The sequence below is a fragment of the Dipteris shenzhenensis genome, chromosome 5, assembly GCF_047967505.1.
Source record: "Dipteris shenzhenensis isolate YYH24624 ecotype China chromosome 5, Dip_SZ_1.0, whole genome shotgun sequence".
Taxonomy (NCBI): domain Eukaryota; kingdom Viridiplantae; phylum Streptophyta; class Polypodiopsida; order Gleicheniales; family Dipteridaceae; genus Dipteris; species Dipteris shenzhenensis.
Genome location: NC_141600.1, coordinates 1296424 through 1315241, shown reverse-complemented (window position 1 = coordinate 1315241; position 18818 = coordinate 1296424). Strand labels below are relative to the sequence as shown.

Sequence of the window (18818 nt, the reverse complement as noted above, 5' to 3'; positions counted from 1 at the left end):
TTATTTAACATTGCTTAAGGTTGTTCTTGCAAACTTGGAAGGATTTTTAAACAAAAGGTGTTAATGTTTGGTGTGCACATTTTTAAGAGCAATGGAGCAATCTATTAAGTTGCTTTAACTTCTACATGTCAAGATGTATATAAGATTGCAATATATAAGCCCCCCAAGTATTAGATAAGAGATTTCATTAGTCTTTACTCTTAATTTCATATTGTTGGCTTCATGTGTACTTTAACTCTTAGGTCTCCTCAATTCATGCAAGCAACAATTCAACACTTCATGTGTGTTTCAACCATGAGGAAAGTTTTTCAGACATTACACTAGGGAAAGGATGTCTAGAATTAGCGTTTGAAAAAGATAAATATGCATAGATTCGTCAATGGGGACAGGTACTTCCTTGTACATACGTGTCGAGGGGAAAGACACTTGCACGCTCTCCTCGAGATTCCCTACAATCAAAAGCAAGATTCAACGCGAATTGCGCAAAGCAAAAGGAGATGTCAAGGAGATGGCATGCAACAGCTGTATAGATCCCATGCTTTAAAACGAAGAGACAAAGTTGTACATGCTGGGCGAAAGGGAGAGGCAATGAAGAGCCCGTTGGAAAGGGGAAAAACTGGCAAATGAATTTGGGCTGGAAAGGACTCGACGTATGTAATTGGGTAAGGGAAAGATACTACATGGGATCTCGGGAAAGGCAAGTGGTTGCAACAGAGAGCTAATTTGTGTCGGGGGCTTTTTCGATTGCCCAGCTTTGTGGGCAATCCCTGAGCGCTCTGATCCAGCTCCACTAAACTTCAAATTTCACACCCATCCTCCTCTCTTATTATTATGCCAGACACTACAGTCTACCTCTCTGTGAACTCTTGTACTACTGCAAGTTAAAATGTCTCGTGATGGGTGGGTTCTCTTTCCCAGAAGACCCCCTTCATCACTGCACATTGCACAGTGCACTCTGTTTGCACAGCCATCACCAATTTCCCTGTTGGCTGTGGGCAGAGTGACCTCAAACCTCTCTACACGAGTTCCCCCAGATTTGCAAGTTGTTTAAACTAATGCACTCATTCCCAATGTACAGACTGATGCCTCACTCATAATTTCCAACATAAAGATTGAAGCCTCTGTTTGCTCATATTGAGATGAGGTCCGGAGGGCTTGCCATGCCCGAGCAGGCTGCTGCTGACGGGGTGGATTTCCCCGACGCTGTGGCGCTCGAGGCCGCGGTCTTGCCCTTGGGAACCTCGGTCAGCATTTGCACCACTTCACGCATCGTTGGGCGTTGCATCGGCAAATCAGCCAAGCAATGCAGCGCCACCCTCAGTACCAGCATCACTTCGTGCATCTGTTCCGAGCCTTCCGCCACCCCCAACCTAGAATCCAGCACCTCCAACATCCCTTCCCTCGTTTGCACTTTCCTACGAACCCATTGGGCAATGTCCACACCCTCCCCATACTCTGGTTCCACGGGTCGTCTCCCGGTTAGGAGCTCCAGCAAAACTACTCCGAAACTGTAGATGTCGGTCTTCTCGTCCACCTTCAGAGTGTACGCGTATTCTGGAAAGGAAAGAAAGAACGCAAAATATTAGAGTGAGTGACAAGGCATAGACAAGTTCAAAAAGAGCACTGACAGGGAAACCCATCAGGCAATCAACGAGCCGGCAAGTAGTACCTGGAGCTATGTAGCCATAGGAACCTGCGACGGAAGACATGGATTCCGGGTAATGCAGAGCCTTGGCGAGGCCAAAGTCGGCCACGTGAGCTTCAAATTTTGAATCAAGTAAAATGTTGTTAGATTTTACGTCCCGATGAACAATGAGAGGTGAACAGTCGTGATGTAGGTACCGCAATCCGTTAGCGGCTTCAACAGCAATTCTGTATCTTTTGGCCCAATCTAGCGAGCCTCCCCTTGGTCCATGGAGCAGCTCGCCAAGGCTACCGTTGGGCATGTACTCGTACACGAGTAGATTCGTTTCGCGGCTTGAACAGCAGCCTAGCAACCTCACGATATGTCTGTGCCTGATTTTTCCCAGGGTTTGAATCTCTGCGGAAAAGCCATGATCGTCGGAGGTACCCTTACGATTGCCCAGAACGTCAGGAGCTCCCTTACAGTTGCCGGGAAGCCTTTTGACGGCCACCATTCCGGACGGGGTCGCGCATTTATAAACAGTGCCAGATCCACCCTTGCCGATGATGTTCTCGTCGGTCAGGCACGCTAGCACGTGGTTGGCGGTGAAATCTAACCTTTGGAATGCAGTGAGCTTCCATGGGCTGTCCAAGGTATCTCGTCCGAGCAACGCACAGAATGCATGCCGGTTGTAGAACACTCCCACCACAAACACCAGGACCGTCAGGGACGAGATGGTTCCAACGATTATCCAGTACATTAGCGCCGGTTCGCTTTGAACTCTGTGGCGGAGGGAGGAATGTGCAGAAGAGCTACAAGGAACGAGCTGCGCCCCACAAAGACCTGCATTGCCTATGAAAGAGCTGGAATTGAAAGTGGCAAACTGACCTTGATCAGGGATGACCCCCGACAGATTGTTGAAGGAAAAATCTGCCGCAGTAAGGGTCTGCATTTCCTGAAACGACTGGGGGATGCCACCCGATAAATGATTTCTGGAAAGATTCAGGAAATCCAACACACCCAAATTCTGGAGCTGAGGAGGGATTTCCCCAACGAGCGCATTTCGGCTGAGGTCCAAGTAGGTGAGGTCGGCGCATTGCCCCAATGCAGGAGGAATAGAGCCACGGATGGAGTTGCCACTCCAATCCAGTTTGGACAAACGCTTCAAGCCGCTCACCTGAGACGGAATGGTGCCGGTAAGTGCGTTACCGGGCAACAGAAACGCTTGAAGGGCAGACAAGTTGCCAATGCTAGCAGGAATAGGGCCACTGAGCTGGTTGTTGGACAAATCGAGTCTGCCCAAATTGGAATTGAAAGGGATTGTATCAGGGATACTCCCGGTGAGCTGGTTGAGAGCCAACTCGATGATCTGAAGTAGAGGAAGCGCAAGCAATCCCGCAGGGATCGGACCAGAGAGCTGGTTCCGGCCCAATCGAATTCGCTCCAACGGGGTGCAGCTCCCTAAGTACTCAGGAATGGGACCGGTGAAGAAGTTGTTGAGCAGGATGAGTTTCTGAAGGGTACCTCCCAAACAGAGATGGGGCGGAACAACACCTGTGAAGGCATTGGAAGAAATGTCCACCACGACAAGTTTCCCATTCGAGCCGAGCTGCTGGGGGACATCGCCAGTCATGTTGTTCTCCCACAATGAGAGCACTTGGAGGGACGGAAGATCACCGATGAAGGAAGGAATCTCCCCGTGAAGCTGATTGCGGAACAAGTTGAGTAGCTGTACGTTGGCCAAGTTGCGGAACTGGTCGGGTATGTGGCCGGAGAGCAGATTGTTGGAGAGATCCAAGGACCTGAGATTGACGAGGCTGCCGAGCTCGCCAGGGATCGGTCCCGAGAGCAGGTTGATCTGAAGGAAGAGCGTGTCGAGCTTGGTGAGGTTCTGAAGCTGAGGAGGTATGCTGCCCGTGAGGCCACAGTTGGCCATATCCAAGCGCATCAAGCGAGTAAGCTGGCCTAGGGCGGCGGGAATCCCCCCGTCGAATTGATTGAAGTATCCCACGTAAAGCTCCTGCAGGAGGGCAAGGTTGCCAAGCTCCAGCGGAATCCTTCCCGTGAGGGAGTTCCCAGACAAACCAAGATACACGAGGCTTTGCATGTCACCATACTGCGGAGGGATGGAACCATCGAAGTAGTTCCCCCCTAGGTGCAGATGGCGCATGGCTGTGAGCTTGCTGACTTCCAGAGGAAGAGGCCCTGTGAAATTGTTGTTGTAGGCGTCCAGAACCTCGAGCGAGGCGAGCTTGGACAGGTTATCGGCAGGAAAATGGTAGCCGAGGAGATTGTTGGAGATGTTCAAGTAGCGCAAGCTGCAACCGATGTCGAAGATTTGGGGGGGCAATCTCCCGGTCAAGTTGTTGACGGCGAGGGAGAGGTTAACGAGGTTGCGCAATCGCCCGATGGAGGGGGAGATGGAGCCGGAGAGGTTAAGGGAGGAGAGGTCGAGCGCCACAACGACAGAGTTGGAAGGGGAGGAGCTGTTGCAAGCGACGCCGGTCCAATAGCAAGGCGGGGGGGGGAAGCTGGAGCTATGGGAGTTGTTGTGGGAGAGCAAGGCCCAATTGCTGAGGTGCCCGAGGGGGTCAAGCAAGCTCTGTTTGATGAGGAGGAGGGATTGGAGCTCGTCATTGAGGGAGGAGGCGAGGGAGGGGGAGGAGAGGATGAAGACGAAGAAGAAGAAGAAGAAGATAGAAAACGAAGAAGCAGCAGCCATGGCTGTAACGTAACGGCAGTTTGAGTTTTGGCTATGGCGGGGTGGCTGGTTGGCTGGCTGGCTGGCTGAACGAACACACTCGACGAAGACGAACAAGAGCAGAGTGTTCTATAAAAGAGGAGGATGGATAATAACACTGGGAATGCGTTCCCGGAATGGGCCCCCCGGCGGCCACTCCCGCGAAGTGACTTCCCACCGGTTCCCCTACTTTCCCCCTTTACACTATGCCTTCCCCCTTGCACGTACTTTGTCGCTAAAAGATTCTGAGTCATCGTCGTCCTCGTCGTTGTTGGGAGCATCCCCACTTCCTCTACACCAGCGTCCGCCTACTCAGCATCGCCGTGTCATCCTTCTACGCCTCCCACCTCAGCCCACGCCCCCCGCTGGCCATCCCACTCATCGCCCTTTTTTGTGATTCACATCATATTAAAATAATGGTTCCGTCCACCTCCATGCAAAGAATGTGTGCTATCTACTACGCTCCTACTCCTCACCCGCCAATTCCGAGTAAGTGGGGCCTGACTCCTTTCTGGTCGTATGCCCGTAAAGCACTAGTAGCATGCAGACACGCGCGCCAAGGCGGCGGTGAAATTCGAAAAACAGCGCATGATTTAGAAAACCGGATCACTGTCTAGAGTCTGAGGAGGACTATCATATCGCATATCTTCGTTTAAAAGTATTTAAAAGAGGAGATTCATGCAGCGTCCATAGGCTTTTCACGTATCTTGGTATTAAAGTAATCAAAAGGAAATCTCCCTCTGATGTAGAGACACTGGGGTTTGAGTTCCCAAATTTATATGGGATTTTTTCGGTTTTGGCTATTGCGCCGTGACGCCATCCGATCTGGACTTGCCATCGAGGATCCAGTCCCTTTGTCTTTAGCGGCGGGAGTTTAGCTGTAGCCTTGCCTTTGGAATCTCCAACCAAACCTGGACCAACCCCTCCAGTCCTCGTGAACGGACGTCCAGTCCTCGCAGCCTGCAGTCTACTCTGTCTCACACCTCTTGAGAAATTAGTCGCAATCCCTATGTTGGCCCACTTTCTTCGCTGTTGTGACGTTGAATACAGCAACGGACGCCTCCAAATCTAGTGCCTGCGTGGTGTGTGTGTGTTGTGTGCGCTCATCTCAGCTAAAGCCTGCCCATTGCCCAGAGTTCAAATGCAAGACTGAACCACCCATAAATGCTTCAGACGCTGCTGTCGCCGCCTCCGCCTCCAGCAATCGCAATTGAGTGACATTATCGACGCCTCTCCATTTAAGGAGGCGGTTACACTTTCCAGTGTCTAAAGCCAAAGTCAAGACTTCACAGCCCGGATGGCTCGTATCGGATAATCGGACGATTGAAGACGAACCCCGAGGGATTTTTTGAGTCTCCCTCGGTCCGCAGGCGACATCCACTTTTAATAGGCCACTACTATGACTTATTACATAATTAGATAAAATATATACAACTAATCCAGCCGGTCCTAACTCAGTTCAAACGCATTCCTCCAATGATAATCTACAGTGCAATCCTTCAAGCCTTCACCATATGGATGATATGGGATGCAGGCTGCAGGGTCCAAAATCGCTAGCCCCCAATCCGCTGCGCTCAAAATATAAATATTCACACAAATAAAAGTAACTGACACCCAATTGATCGGGACTCGGGAGCCTCCAATATGCTTGCAGACAAAAAAAATTGGCATCAATTCTGTATCGCTTCTGCCAGCTGCAGTACTGCAAGGCTACAGCCCCACTCGCCTGCCCACTCGCCTGGGAAAATTAAGAGAAGTATGAGGTCAGGTTCAAACATTTTACGGAAGAATATCCGAGGTAGTAATCGATGACAACACTCGAGCACATTTCTGCGGGGAAGACTTGGCAATGGAGTGACAATAATAATTGGAGCCGAACTCTAAATAGTAGCACCTAGTACGCTACTTTGACCATAGTTTTCGATATGGCAATGAGTAGGGTGTACAGTCGGGATTGGGGAGTCCGGAGATTCTTGATGCGAAAATAAGATTAGTTGTTTGGCATACCTTTGATAACGGCTACGCAAGCTGCTCATAAACAAAGGTTTAATATAATAATAAGGCGATTGACAATGCAGCGAGAGCTGTTGACAAACTAGCCATTCCAAAACCATCTCTCCTGGCAAATCGCGCCAGTGCCCTAGGAGTTTAAGCATAAATTGTGATCATTGTGACTCAGTCCTTCCCCAAAGCTATAATCACAGATGGTTTACGAACGAATCGTTGTTAAACATCCGCTCTAGAAAAGCTATTGAATTCCTACCACATGAGCGCTGTCGAGTAACTGTTGGGTATCTGCTGCTTGGCACCGGACGCTTACATGTGCATCTGGATATTCCCCAAGTTCACTGAAAAGCATTCCAGTCTACGGTCTCTCCCGATAGCTTTCGACTCTCGACTCTCGAGTTCTGGGCGAAAGAATGCAACATCTTCTATTAAATTTTTTTGAGGTGCAGGCAACAAAGTGGAATCGCCTTGTCCTGCGGCCTGCCCAATTTGAAATGAGGACGAGGCACGGCCCTGATTCCTCGTCTTATCGTCAGGACTCAGGACTCAAGGGGGCGGCCTGAGAGCGCTCGTGTGGCAGGCTTTGCACGCGCACGCAAAAGCCAGAAGAGAGGACACGGTGGCCAAGGCCCAAGGGCCTTCCTCGAAGGCTGCTGTGATGAGTGGAGTGGGCAGGGGGCAGGGGGTGCGCATCCTACGGCCGCCATGGCGATTGCAGGCGTGCAAGGCTCAAGCAGTCACCAGTGCACTGTGGAATGTGCAATCTGTCCACAGACTCGGTGTGAGTGTGTACTGCGAAGCGTGGAATGCGCCATGTCAGGGAAACAAATTGCAGTTGTGTGTACATGAACCAACAAGAAGACGACGGCCACGTTGTCAAGGCCATTTCGCTACTAACAGCCTGTGCACACGTCCCACCTTAGCGGGCGTGTTCATGCGCACCTGAGGTAGTTTGCGTATGCTGGTGGGACTATCCCGTCTTCACTAGTAGGCAAATTTCACAGCCCCATGGAGGCCCAAGGTTGGCTAAGCATGCTCGGTAGCATTGCAGCTGATCTCTTGAGAATCCAAGATTCTCGCTCAGCCTTGCAATGCCCAAAGCTCCTCATCAGCACAAATAATCTGATGGCCATGGGATTGGGTGTGATAGCTATGCATTGAGCTACATTAAAGAAGAAGAACGGAAAAAGCAAACCGCTGCACTTCTAAAAATTCTGAGTGAGTAGGGGCCCGCTACGATCTCACCAAGCACAGGGAGGTCCTCTAAAACAGCCTCCATTCTCAAATAGAGCCCCTATGCCACACAACACATTTATGGCTCAAAGGTCCACAACTAGTTGTAAAGAGAGACCCCTCCAATTTGCAAGGGCTGGATTGAAAACCCAACTTCTCCTAGTGCACACGATGCCTAAAATGCGAGGCTGGTGGCGGTTTTTGGAGGTTGGCACAAATTTCGTGGCCAACATCAAGGTCCTAGGAATTTATTTCCAGCCGTCCGATCGTACGCAATTCTTTTCAAGAAGACTTATTCTCATGAGCGAGCTCTCACCATCGCTCTTCCTCATCGCCAAGTCTCCATCAACGCGAGAAGATGGCTTGGAATCTGAGTTGGCAGCGTGAGGATTAATCTGCTGTCACAATCAAGGTAGGTTCCCAGGACCTTGACTTTCGGGAAATGCCTCCCTTGGGCATTTCCCTCATGTCTTGAAGCGCCATTGATGCTCAGATTTGCACCTCAATTGTTTAGATTGCCATTCCAGCACCAAAGCACCATTCCTTCCCCATCCTATTGGATGCTGCCATTTGGTGCTGGGTTGGAGTTGGAGTGCCTTCAATCCTCAAGAGTTGGTACATAAGTTAATGGGCAACCTAATCACAAATGCGTAGATCTCACATGTACAGCTCCATACACGTACTCAGACATTAGTCAGACCTCTATTAAGTGCCTTAGACCATCTTAGCAATTTAGACGTGCGAATTAAAGCTTGGAATGGCACTAGCTGTGCAAATTCCTCTCTTGTGCACTGGCTCTTAGTGTAGCCAATTATTGAATCCTCTAAGGCAACCACTTTTCACTTGAGGAGCTTCAACAACCTAATTAATTTATTGAACTCAACTAATAAGCTTCAACATAAAATCCATTGTGTGGACTCAAGAATTGGGCATTAAATTTTATAGGATTCGCTACCAACATGGCACATGGCTTAACACCTAGGAGGCACTAGACCAACCCCAATCCTTGAGTTTCATCTCCAAGATTCCTTGTCTCAATCATATTAATGCACAAATTTGGGTTTTGATTTGCAAAGCAATGTACATGCATGAAACGTTATTATGATGGCATCAACCTCACAAAGGCAACTCCTCCTTCGATTGATTGCAACTAGCCAAAAGTTTATCTGCACTTTTTCTTTCAAGGGGCCATTGTTACCCATTTCATACCATAGCAAGGGCTCCACAGGCAAATGCTCTAAGAGCATTATCACATAAAAGCACCCTTCATTAGCAACCATGCCACAAAATAAAGGAGCTCATTTTGCCTTATGAGAGTCATAAGATCCCTTCATTTAGCAACGATGCCACAATTTAAAGGAGGCAAAATTGAGGCCATTCTTTACAAAAATTATGCCACTGCATAACTCTCTAGACCTCCAACTCCATCATTATCCAGCCTTGGAAACTTGCAATTGCCAATCTCACCCACTCTAGGGCTTGGAAACCTGTGTGCGGCATTTCAATGCATGACGCCAAGCTTAGAGTCATTTATGGCTACATGGTCGTGATATGTCATAGGCATAATCGTTGTCACTAAGGTGGGAAGTAGCAGCTGGGGAGGTCCTTTAGCCCCTTACAAGTCTTATCGATGAAGATAGAGATGCCATTTAGCTATTGAAATTTACGGACATGGTCCATGACTCATGCTCTAAAAGGGGTTGACACGGCACAACCACATTGTGTTGGCAAAATTTCCAAGCTTGGGTGTAGCTATTGTTCCTTGCTATTTCGTTCTTTTTCCAATGTCATAAGTTATGTGAAGGGATTAGTATTAGAGTAAGTTTGACATCAGTATTAGATGCTCAACTTTGATATTAGTATCAGAGCAACTTTGATATCAGCATTAGAGCTATCCAAAATGATGCTCCCATACTAACTTGCACAATTATGAAAGGACGTGTGCATCCCACTCATGGGGAGATGGGCATGAAAAGTAAATAGCACTTGAGGTTATGTACATTCAACATACATTCTCATTAATGGGTTGAAGAAACTTAAGAATTCTCCATCCAACCATGGGGGTACATGCAACTTGTCTATATTGACCTGGTAGACGTTCAAGAAACATGAAAAATGCCGCAACATAGGACCATCATTGCTCTCATTAATGGTTCATTAATGCAATGGGTTGACTTTGATGTAGAAGTGCTACCTTCAATGATGTGGAATGACATTGAAGGGAAAATATTATCTTGCAACTTCATCTCTTTGCATGGAAAACTTGCCTCCATTCCTCCATATTTGGCTCCACTCTAGATCTATTTCTAAAGGCAATCATAGCAAGCCCCTCCCACCTATCCACTTCACTTTGCATGGCTTTGTGAAAATGTGGCACTACTTCAAGCCCTATGTGCACTCTGTTAGATATCAATGCTCCACTCTCATGTAACTACGCGGGAACCAGCTAACTCTACTTGTAAGCCCCCCATATGAGGAGAAGGCATTTGAGTAGCTAGGTTATCTGGTAGGTCCTGGTTTGGACGCCAAATGGGGGCCATGTATGGCCTGATGGCTGGACGGCTTCAGATAGAGTTGGCACACTGCCAACTAGGCTACATGCAAGTGTGGGAAGGCATCCCATGATTGACCACACTGAGGGTAGATGGAGCATTTCCCGAGGCAGCCCACTCTCGGTTTGCGGGGCCCGTTTGGAGCCCCAGATGATCCCGGATGGCTCTGGGCCGAACAATGTCCGTAGGTCAGTTGCTCTATTCTGCGCCACAGTTCTAACATGTGGTCGGTGGCCTATCAAAAATTTTGGGCCGACTGGGTTGGTCTCCCAATTGGGTCTAACCGACTATGACTGGTGGCTATATAAGAGCAAGCCCGTGAAGCCCATCATCATCACTGGCTATAGCAACCCTCATTCCTTAGCATCCAGCCTCCGTCCTCTACTGTTTCTAGCACACCATCGAAGCTTCTCACACAGGAGTGCACGACTGGGAGGCAACGCCATCTATTGTATCAGTTTTACAGTAATCAAATTTTTCATTCTCCATACTATCTGCTTTTCTCTCTTGCATACGAGATCCTATTATCTGCTGAGGACAGACGTTGTATTGTTTTCTTACACACTCTCCATAGCCTTCATATGCATATCATGTGTTGATTCATAATGTAGACTCCATAATCTCTTATTTCTTCATTATTTTTAATCATTCTTGGTATCCTATCATTGCCGATTGGATATCTTATGAAAATTCACATTGCCATTACTTTTCGAGGCAAGGTCCCTCTGACTTTAATGGTAAAGGTGACAACCTTGTCTAGTTATTGAATGTTTAAATTTATGCCTCAAATGTCAAAAGTACCAAGCAATCCTACCTTCTCATCTTGTCATCTTCTAGCTTTGAAATCACATTGATTTTTGTGGATCGCTTTGAAGTGATAGAAAGGTAAAGTAGTTTTGAAATTGTTTTTTAACATGAGCATAAAGCTATAAGACAAGGTTGTCAAGCCTCCAAGTGGGAATCATTGTTGATCATATTCCCAATGTGGCACAAAGTGTAAGGAAAATTGTTTAAGTGCGTTTTTACAAGTGAGACAAGATGATAATATAATATTACAGTTTAGTGTAATATGAGATCATCAAAGATGAGAAAATGGTTGTGATGATTGGAGGTTGACAAATGCCCGAGTTGTTATGACACATAGAGACTTGCATATGCTTGCAACCAAAGAGACATGTGCACATGACATATTTTGGGTCTTTACTTTGTCAATTGCTTTAAGAAATGTTCATATTGATAAGACTCCAACTTTTTTTTGCCAAGAAGAGAGTCATTGGTACCGGTTATTATTGTATTGAAGTAATCTTAGAGCCTTTGGATGACAACTTTAAGTTGTGCAAGCTTTCTGTTTGTAAGATTTGGTGACTACATATTAAAGTCTTTATGATTGCAAGGAACTTTGAATTTCCAGCAATTTTTGGAAGAATATGTCTTCATCTTAGTAAATTAAGCACACATTAAATTTTTTCACATTGTAGGTTGAATTGTGAAGAGTACATTGACCTTCTCTCATTTTGATATGCTCACACATATTAAATGACCATTGGAGCAAAATTTGTGAAAATTTCAAAGGCCCTTTCAAATCATTGCTTCATTTTTAAATCTCATTTAATGCACATACAGAGTCTATTTTCCACGCTTAGTCATTTGTTGTATTCGATCATAATTAACTACATCATTTTGAGTGTTAATGTGATACAGCATCATTAGTATACTACATTAATGAATTGAAAATTACTTTGAGCTTCCGTAAGCTGGAAAATAAATCTCTTCTCATGTCACTTGGTTGTAAAAGACTTCATAGTCATTTAATCTTCTTTAATTCAAATGCATTGTCATTTTTTATAATTTTAGGAAAGCAAGTTTTAGAGCTATAGTACATGATAAGCCACAAATGTTACAATACAAAATAGGCAAGAGCATGCCTAGAACTCACAGTTAATAACTTGTTGTTGCTTGTTTTGCTTTATTGGCCTTCCTCAACCATGGTGTTACTTCTATAAATTGATTATTGACATTAGTTCCAACATCAGTATGAATTGCAAATTAAATCACAATGTTTCAGACACTATGTTATTTTGCCTTTAGTTTGGCTTGCCATCCCATGAAGTTAAAAGAACTTAATGCAATTAAGCTCAATGTGATATTAATTTAAGAACAAAGCAAAAATGTAATGCTTAGCATGACTAATATACTCACATAATTCATTGCAAATTTTACATTATCATGCAAAAAACCATGTGATGAAAGATTAGATAATAGATCTCATAAAGTGGCACTACTAACAGAGAATCTAGTGATTTTTATTAAAGAAGACATTAGGAGATGTCTTGCTAGTCCTCTAAGGTCCATGTTGACTTTGTTGATCGATGGTAAATCCTTGCAAGCCTACTAGTAACATAAATATATCCAAGTTTTTGAGCCCTTAAGTTGATTCCATATCATTCATTGAATTCAACACCTGCATTCATTGAAATATCTCTTATTGTTCCATGAAATTTTCTTTGACACATAATTCTTTTTCTTTATTCTTTTTTAATGAATAGGGGTTAATTTCTTGTTTTATATGTTAGAATAAAATAATTGCAAACTCTTGCAACGTTCACAATATACCAAGACAATACCACCCTTATGGGTTAGAAAAGAGGGTTTATAATAGTACCTAGATTCAACTAAAGAGTGTAACTCAACACATCCTAGAGTAATTTGGAGACTAGACATGTCAAGTGTAAGCAACATTGTAGGGGACTAGAGAATTTGACTGATTATCAATGATTTGCTAACTCTTGATCATGGTACATGGCATTAATAAGTACTATGAGTTGATGTGCATCCCCAATAAATTTTCCAATGATCCTCTGATCCTAATCATGGTGCATGGCATTAGTCAGTACTATCTGGATGTGCATCCCCAATAGCTTTACTATGAGTAGATGTGCATCCTAATCATGGTGCATGGCATTAGTAAGTACTATGAGTGCATGTGCATCCCCAATAGTCTTACTATCTAATGCCACATACTTGGCCATTGACTTTGGGGATATATGTGGATCAACCATTGGGATTTCATTGTTTAGTTTGTGTACTTAGTTGCAAAAGCTACCAAAGTGATGATAGGTTAAAACAAAACTTGCAAACCATCATCCAAGCACGATGTGTGGCTATCCCTAGACTCTAAGTGGGACAATTGGATAGGCTTGATGTTTGCACTAGGTTTGCTGAATAATGCTAGAGGGATTCCTTGTCATTCTGCTTCACCTCATATAACTGATTAATCAGGCTCCATTTATGTCAACTAGGGGAGAACCCTACAATGAAGGCTTTTCTCAGCGTCTCCCAGTTGACTTTTTTTCTAGGGTGAGAGCCCTATACCATTGGCCTGCTTTGCCATCCAGACTGCCACCAAATGCATTAGCCATTTCTAGATCTCCGGAAGCTCCAAATGCTTCACATATCTATTTAAATCACTCCACGTGGGAGACAGGGTCTCCTTCCCCGAGGAATTTGGTCATCAACTTGGAGATGGTTATGGGTTGGCTCCTTGAGGGATTCGTGATTCTTGTTGGAAATACTGGGGCGGGCAGAGGTGGTGTGGCCCCCTTTCCTAACGCATTCACCAAGATGTGCATCACCTCATCTGATAGCACCATCTGGGCAACTGGTGGAGGCAGTGCCATTGTGGGCCCAATGGGACGTAGGGGTGGCCTTAAGCCTGGCCCTGGTGGTGGAATCCATTGAGTTGTTGGTTCCAGCATTGGGGCGATGCGCTAAGGCCTGCATTCATTGGAGCAACAAATGCAGGTGGAAACGATCGAACTCTTGGAGGGGCTGGGTCATGGGGGATTGGCATGGAGGTTCCTTGCATTGGGTGATAGGGTGGAGCTTGTGGTGCCACATAGGTCAACAAAGGTCGGTGGCACTGGGAAGATCGGGAGTTGATAAGAAGCCCCTCCTTGGGAGCCTCTCGCATCCTCCTGGCTAGGGTCTTGTCCGCGGAAGTCCCTCATCCATGGATCTTCATCCTCCATGCGTTCCCACTAAGGGTGCCTTGCAAAAGATGTGGACCCTGGGTCCACAAAGGTGGTTTCAGTACCTGTCTCCATTTCAGGAGCTTGTTGTTGCTAACCTTCCCTTCCCACAGGCATGCTGGCGAAGGGGTTCTCCATGTCTGTCGAATCTGTTTGGCCTAAACATCCAAACATGTTGGTGAATGTACCTCTTAACGTAGACGCTACAGAGGGAGCAGGAGAGTTGGGTGAGGCCACACTAGTGAAGGGAGCTTCGAAAGCCCTTGGACCTGTGGGGTCTTACATCTCCTCATTAAAGCTCTCCGTCTCGTCGAAGCTAGATGGATCCTCCCGTCGGGGTCCTATTACGGAGTGGGAGCTAGGAATTGAGCTTTTGGTTTGGACCGATCCCCATGGGTCAACGGAGTTTGATCGGTGGGATAGGGCTATGGCGACGGTCAACGAGATAGCACTAAGCCGTTGACCCATGGGGATAGGAATGTGCTATGTTGCCGACTAATTTTTGATGATTTTTGACATATTTGGAGTTTTTGTTTAGGGTTTTTGGTGCTAGGGAGATGCTATACTACCTAGTCTACCTACTCAATGCAAAAAACATGAAAGAAAAACAACATTTGAGTGCAAAAATGAGAGATTTCTGGAGGGGTGACTATCAAGACACAAAACAACTTCGATTTTCAGCTTGATTCCTCAGTCTTGGTTGTTTTTTGTGAGATTTGACAACGTACACACCTTAGCAATCTGAGAAACTACCTTCCTATTATTTCAAAACACTAACAAACCTAAAAAGCAAGCCTTCTAAACTCAAAAATGCTCTTCAACATAAAATGACATTTTTTCGTCTCTTTTCCGTCCAACTTACACTTCCTTCCTCATACCTCTCCTAAAACTCCACTAACAAAGCTCCAAGTTAAGCTTGAAGCCATGTGCAATGGGTAGATTATGAAAGAAAGAAAATGCAATGCAAAAGCATACCTTGAACTCCCCGACAAGGGCGCCAAAAATGTGTAGTCTCAATGGTCACTCACGTGTCGTGGGATCTTGAAGGAATGCCGATGGAGCCTGCAGTCCAAGCTACTTCCTTCTAAGAGAAATGCAAGCACGAGCCGTCCACTTGTGTCAAGCAAGCAGCTTCTGGATTGTTGCAGTGTGTTTCCACGAGAGAAAGAGGGAAGGGGGAGAGGGGAGAAGAGAGGGGAGAAGGGAGGGAGAAGGAGAAGGGAAGAGGAGAGTGAAGGGGGATAAAGTGGCAAACACAAAGGCACTACAAAGGAAACAAGAGAACACCCAAAGACACTCTTGAAGAGAAGAGGGAGCTTGTATTCCAAACTTGAGCATACAACAATGAAGACCAAAGTCAACCATTTGGTCTTTTATACAAGTCACCTTTTGAAGTGACACTTCGCCTTTGGATTTGGAGGAAGGTTCTTGTGTAACTCCTCTCATTATAGGGGTCGATTCTTGTGTTGCTTCCTCACCGACTTGGGAGATCCTTGTGTTGAGTTGTACAATTCGTGGTAGTAGGGCACTTTTGGGACTCTGGGGCTTGGTTGTTGTAGCCGGTCCAACGGTAGCTTTAGGTCCACTTTCCCATAGAACTTCCTTGCCTTGGGTTGGCAAGGGTGCAGCAGAAGGAGCAGGGCATGGTTCACAAAGCAGAATTACCGTGGTTCTACCACCATTCGTGAGGGAAGTGATCTTGGTCCTCTAGTCGATTTGACAGTTCATGGTGTAATACCAGGTCCTTCCTAATATGATCTGTTCATTCTGTGAGGAGAACATAAAAGTGGATTTCTACTGCCTGGCGAACAACCGTTAGACTCAAGTTCGCAAAATGCAAGGTACTTAAGTGTTGGACATTGACAGCGCGTACCGAAGCGACGGTGAGGTTTAGGGAAAATTGTAGCTTTTCCCATACCTCGCGGGAGATGAAGTCGTGACTCGCTCTTGCTCAGATGCGCAAGCCTAGACCCTGCAATTGAACATGAAACCTAGCTGGTTCTACTATTAGTTTATCCATCAGTCCTGGGTGTTTAAGCCTTGCCTTAAGCAATGCCATTTGCTTACGTTGTCTGAACTTGGCATTACGTGCCCTGGCTTCTTCGATGGCTTGGCGTTTCATCATGGCTACCTTGGCCTTGAGTACTTTTTTCTCTATGGATGGCTTGAATGGTAGGCAGGGTGAGTGGTCCGTAATATCTCTTCAATTTGCTCCTGTTAAGGTAGCCTTCCATTTCTACTCCATTAAGAGTGGCTATTTGGCATGCCCCGAGTGACTTCTACCACACGGTAGGGACCCATGCATTGGTACGTGAGCTTGTGCTGTTGAGAGTTCACGCTCAACATCATGTGATCATGTGTGCATAGCACCATCACGTGATCATATGTGCATAGCACTAACCTTATAGAGTGCTATAAAGGAAAGGGTTAGATCCCCTAACCCTAACCCTAAAAGGGTTTGTATATATTCTATTTTTTCAACTAAATCTAGTGTACAGTTAGTCATTTGTGGTGTGCTCTCTAGCTGTGCCCTCTCTCCTCATCTCCACTCTTCTCCTCTCCCCTCTTCATATTTTGTCATGGTATCAGAGCTCCCTTGCCTTCCGCTGAGGCATTGTGATTCCTAAGAGTGCGAGAGAGATTGTGAGATTGAGAGTTCTCTTGAGTGATTGTGAGATCCTTCCCTTCACTTCTGTTGAGAGAATTTCCGTCCATTTCCGTTCATTTCTTGAGTGCAATATGATAGTTTCTTGTGAGGGAGAGAGAGAGAAAAAGATAGGGAGAACAGAGTCTAAGTAACCTCTTGTTCATGAGAGTTTGAACAAGTTTTCTTAGGATGTGCTTCTTCGATTCTCTGAGAGGAACTTCGCTTTGAAAGAGAAAAGATCTCATAGTCTTCATTGGGAGACACTTCTTAGAAAGGTCTCATGCAAGGAAGCCAACAAGCTTCAAAGTCTTCAACCAAACTGCAACTTAGCCAGCCGACTCCATCAACGGCTTTAGCTCAATGACTAAAGGGCTTTACAAAGCTAAGGGGCTGAGACATGGCTCCCTATGAGCAAACTCCATCATCTCAGTCATATCTCAGCCGGCTCCAAATGCTAAACGATGCCATCTACGACAAGCCTCAACGTCGGACCTACAGCATGCCTCAGTGTCAAAATCTCTACATCAACAACAACCTTGCCAATCGATCCACAGTGTGCCTCTCGTTGCAAGCACACGAGCAGCTGTGCCAATGCCAACTTTCTTGCAATGACCACGTACTGCTTCTCCTGCAAGGCAGCCTCCAACGAGCAGTCAAGGATCACCTCACGGGCCTTTTCCTTTCAGCCGCGTGACAGCACACTAGCTCTATAACTTTGGCCAAACAACAATAGCTATGGGCTCATCATGGGCTCACAGGCCATCCTTGACACTGCCCATGCAAGCCACCTCTCTAAGCAGCCACCACGATTCCAATGGACGACAGCGAGCAAGGACCTACGTACAACGCGGCTCCATAAACGATGCTCCAACATGGCCACTCAACACACGGAGACAGAGGTGAGCCCTCCGCCTTGGTCTCTTTTGTAGCGGGGTTGCCTCTCCGTCGTCCATCACCAATGCTCCAATGAACGACACCTTCAACGACTACCTCCAATGAAGCATCACATGCAACACAACTTCCTCCACAAACCACAAGTGAGCTCCTATGATAGCCAGCACTCGTGGCTAAGCTCTCAAGACTAAGGCTTCACAGACTGTAGCTCAACTCCTGCGCGGCCTCGACAGAAACGAGGATGGAATCTATAAAGATTCTATTAGAATCTCAAAAGATTTCGGTCTCCCTCCTAGCACCACGTGGCAGAGAGGGAGGATATCCCTTATCCTCAACCTCACCACACATTGAGGTGTGGTCAGCCAAGTGACAAGTGGCCCGTGTGCCACATCATCATCTTCTCCCCACTGCCACATCAGCAGTCCATGTCACCTGTGCCACATCATCAGGCCCACATCATCAGGACACATCACCACTACCATGCCATCAAGACACATCATCCTACCATGTCATCACAACCACGTCAGCATTGCCATGTCATCTACTAACATCATCATCTGTGCCACCTTAGCAGTGCCACCTCAGCTATCCAGTCAGCATTGACCTCTGCAGGCACACACAGTGCTTCACAGTCACTTCATGTGACCACTCCATCTCAGCACAGGGCTTCACTGGCACACCTCTTGCTAGGCACAGTGCCACATCATCACTACATGTGACTCACAGTGACACATCATCATTGAGCACATTTGCACTCCTTTTGCCCCTCCACATAGATCAAGTCGTATCTCTTGATCCAAGAAGAATTTGAGGATGCTCCAAAAAGTAAAGTCGCTTGTTTTTTCGTGCTCTACGCGCTCATCACATCATGCACACATTTTGGTACAAGTTACACTCATATTTGAGCCTCGTCGACAAAACCACTTCCTTCACGCACATTTGCCTCTACATCAACGCGTCTGACCCAGCACTTAAAAAGAACAAAAGAAAAGGAATTATTTGCTATTCTTTCATCGATCGATGGTTGGTTTAGATCTAGATCAGAGTAGACTAGATCGCCATAGAGGGGACGCTTTGAATTTCCCCAAGTTGC

The 18818-nt window shown here is 46.3% G+C and overlaps 1 protein-coding gene across 1 annotated transcript; it reads right to left on the bottom strand.

Annotated features, from left to right (window-relative positions):
- Positions 1 to 303: 303 nt before the first annotated feature.
- LOC147901466 (uncharacterized) lies at positions 304 to 4400 on the bottom strand. The gene is made up of 2 exons (XM_087374518.1): positions 1670 to 4400; positions 304 to 1554 (listed from the first exon to the last, which is right to left on the bottom strand). The coding sequence occupies exons 1-2, from the start codon at positions 4344 to 4346 to the stop codon at positions 1130 to 1132; spliced, it is 3102 nt and encodes a 1033-aa protein (XP_087230644.1). The 5' UTR covers positions 4347 to 4400; the 3' UTR covers positions 304 to 1129.
- Positions 4401 to 18818: the final 14418 nt, after the last annotated feature.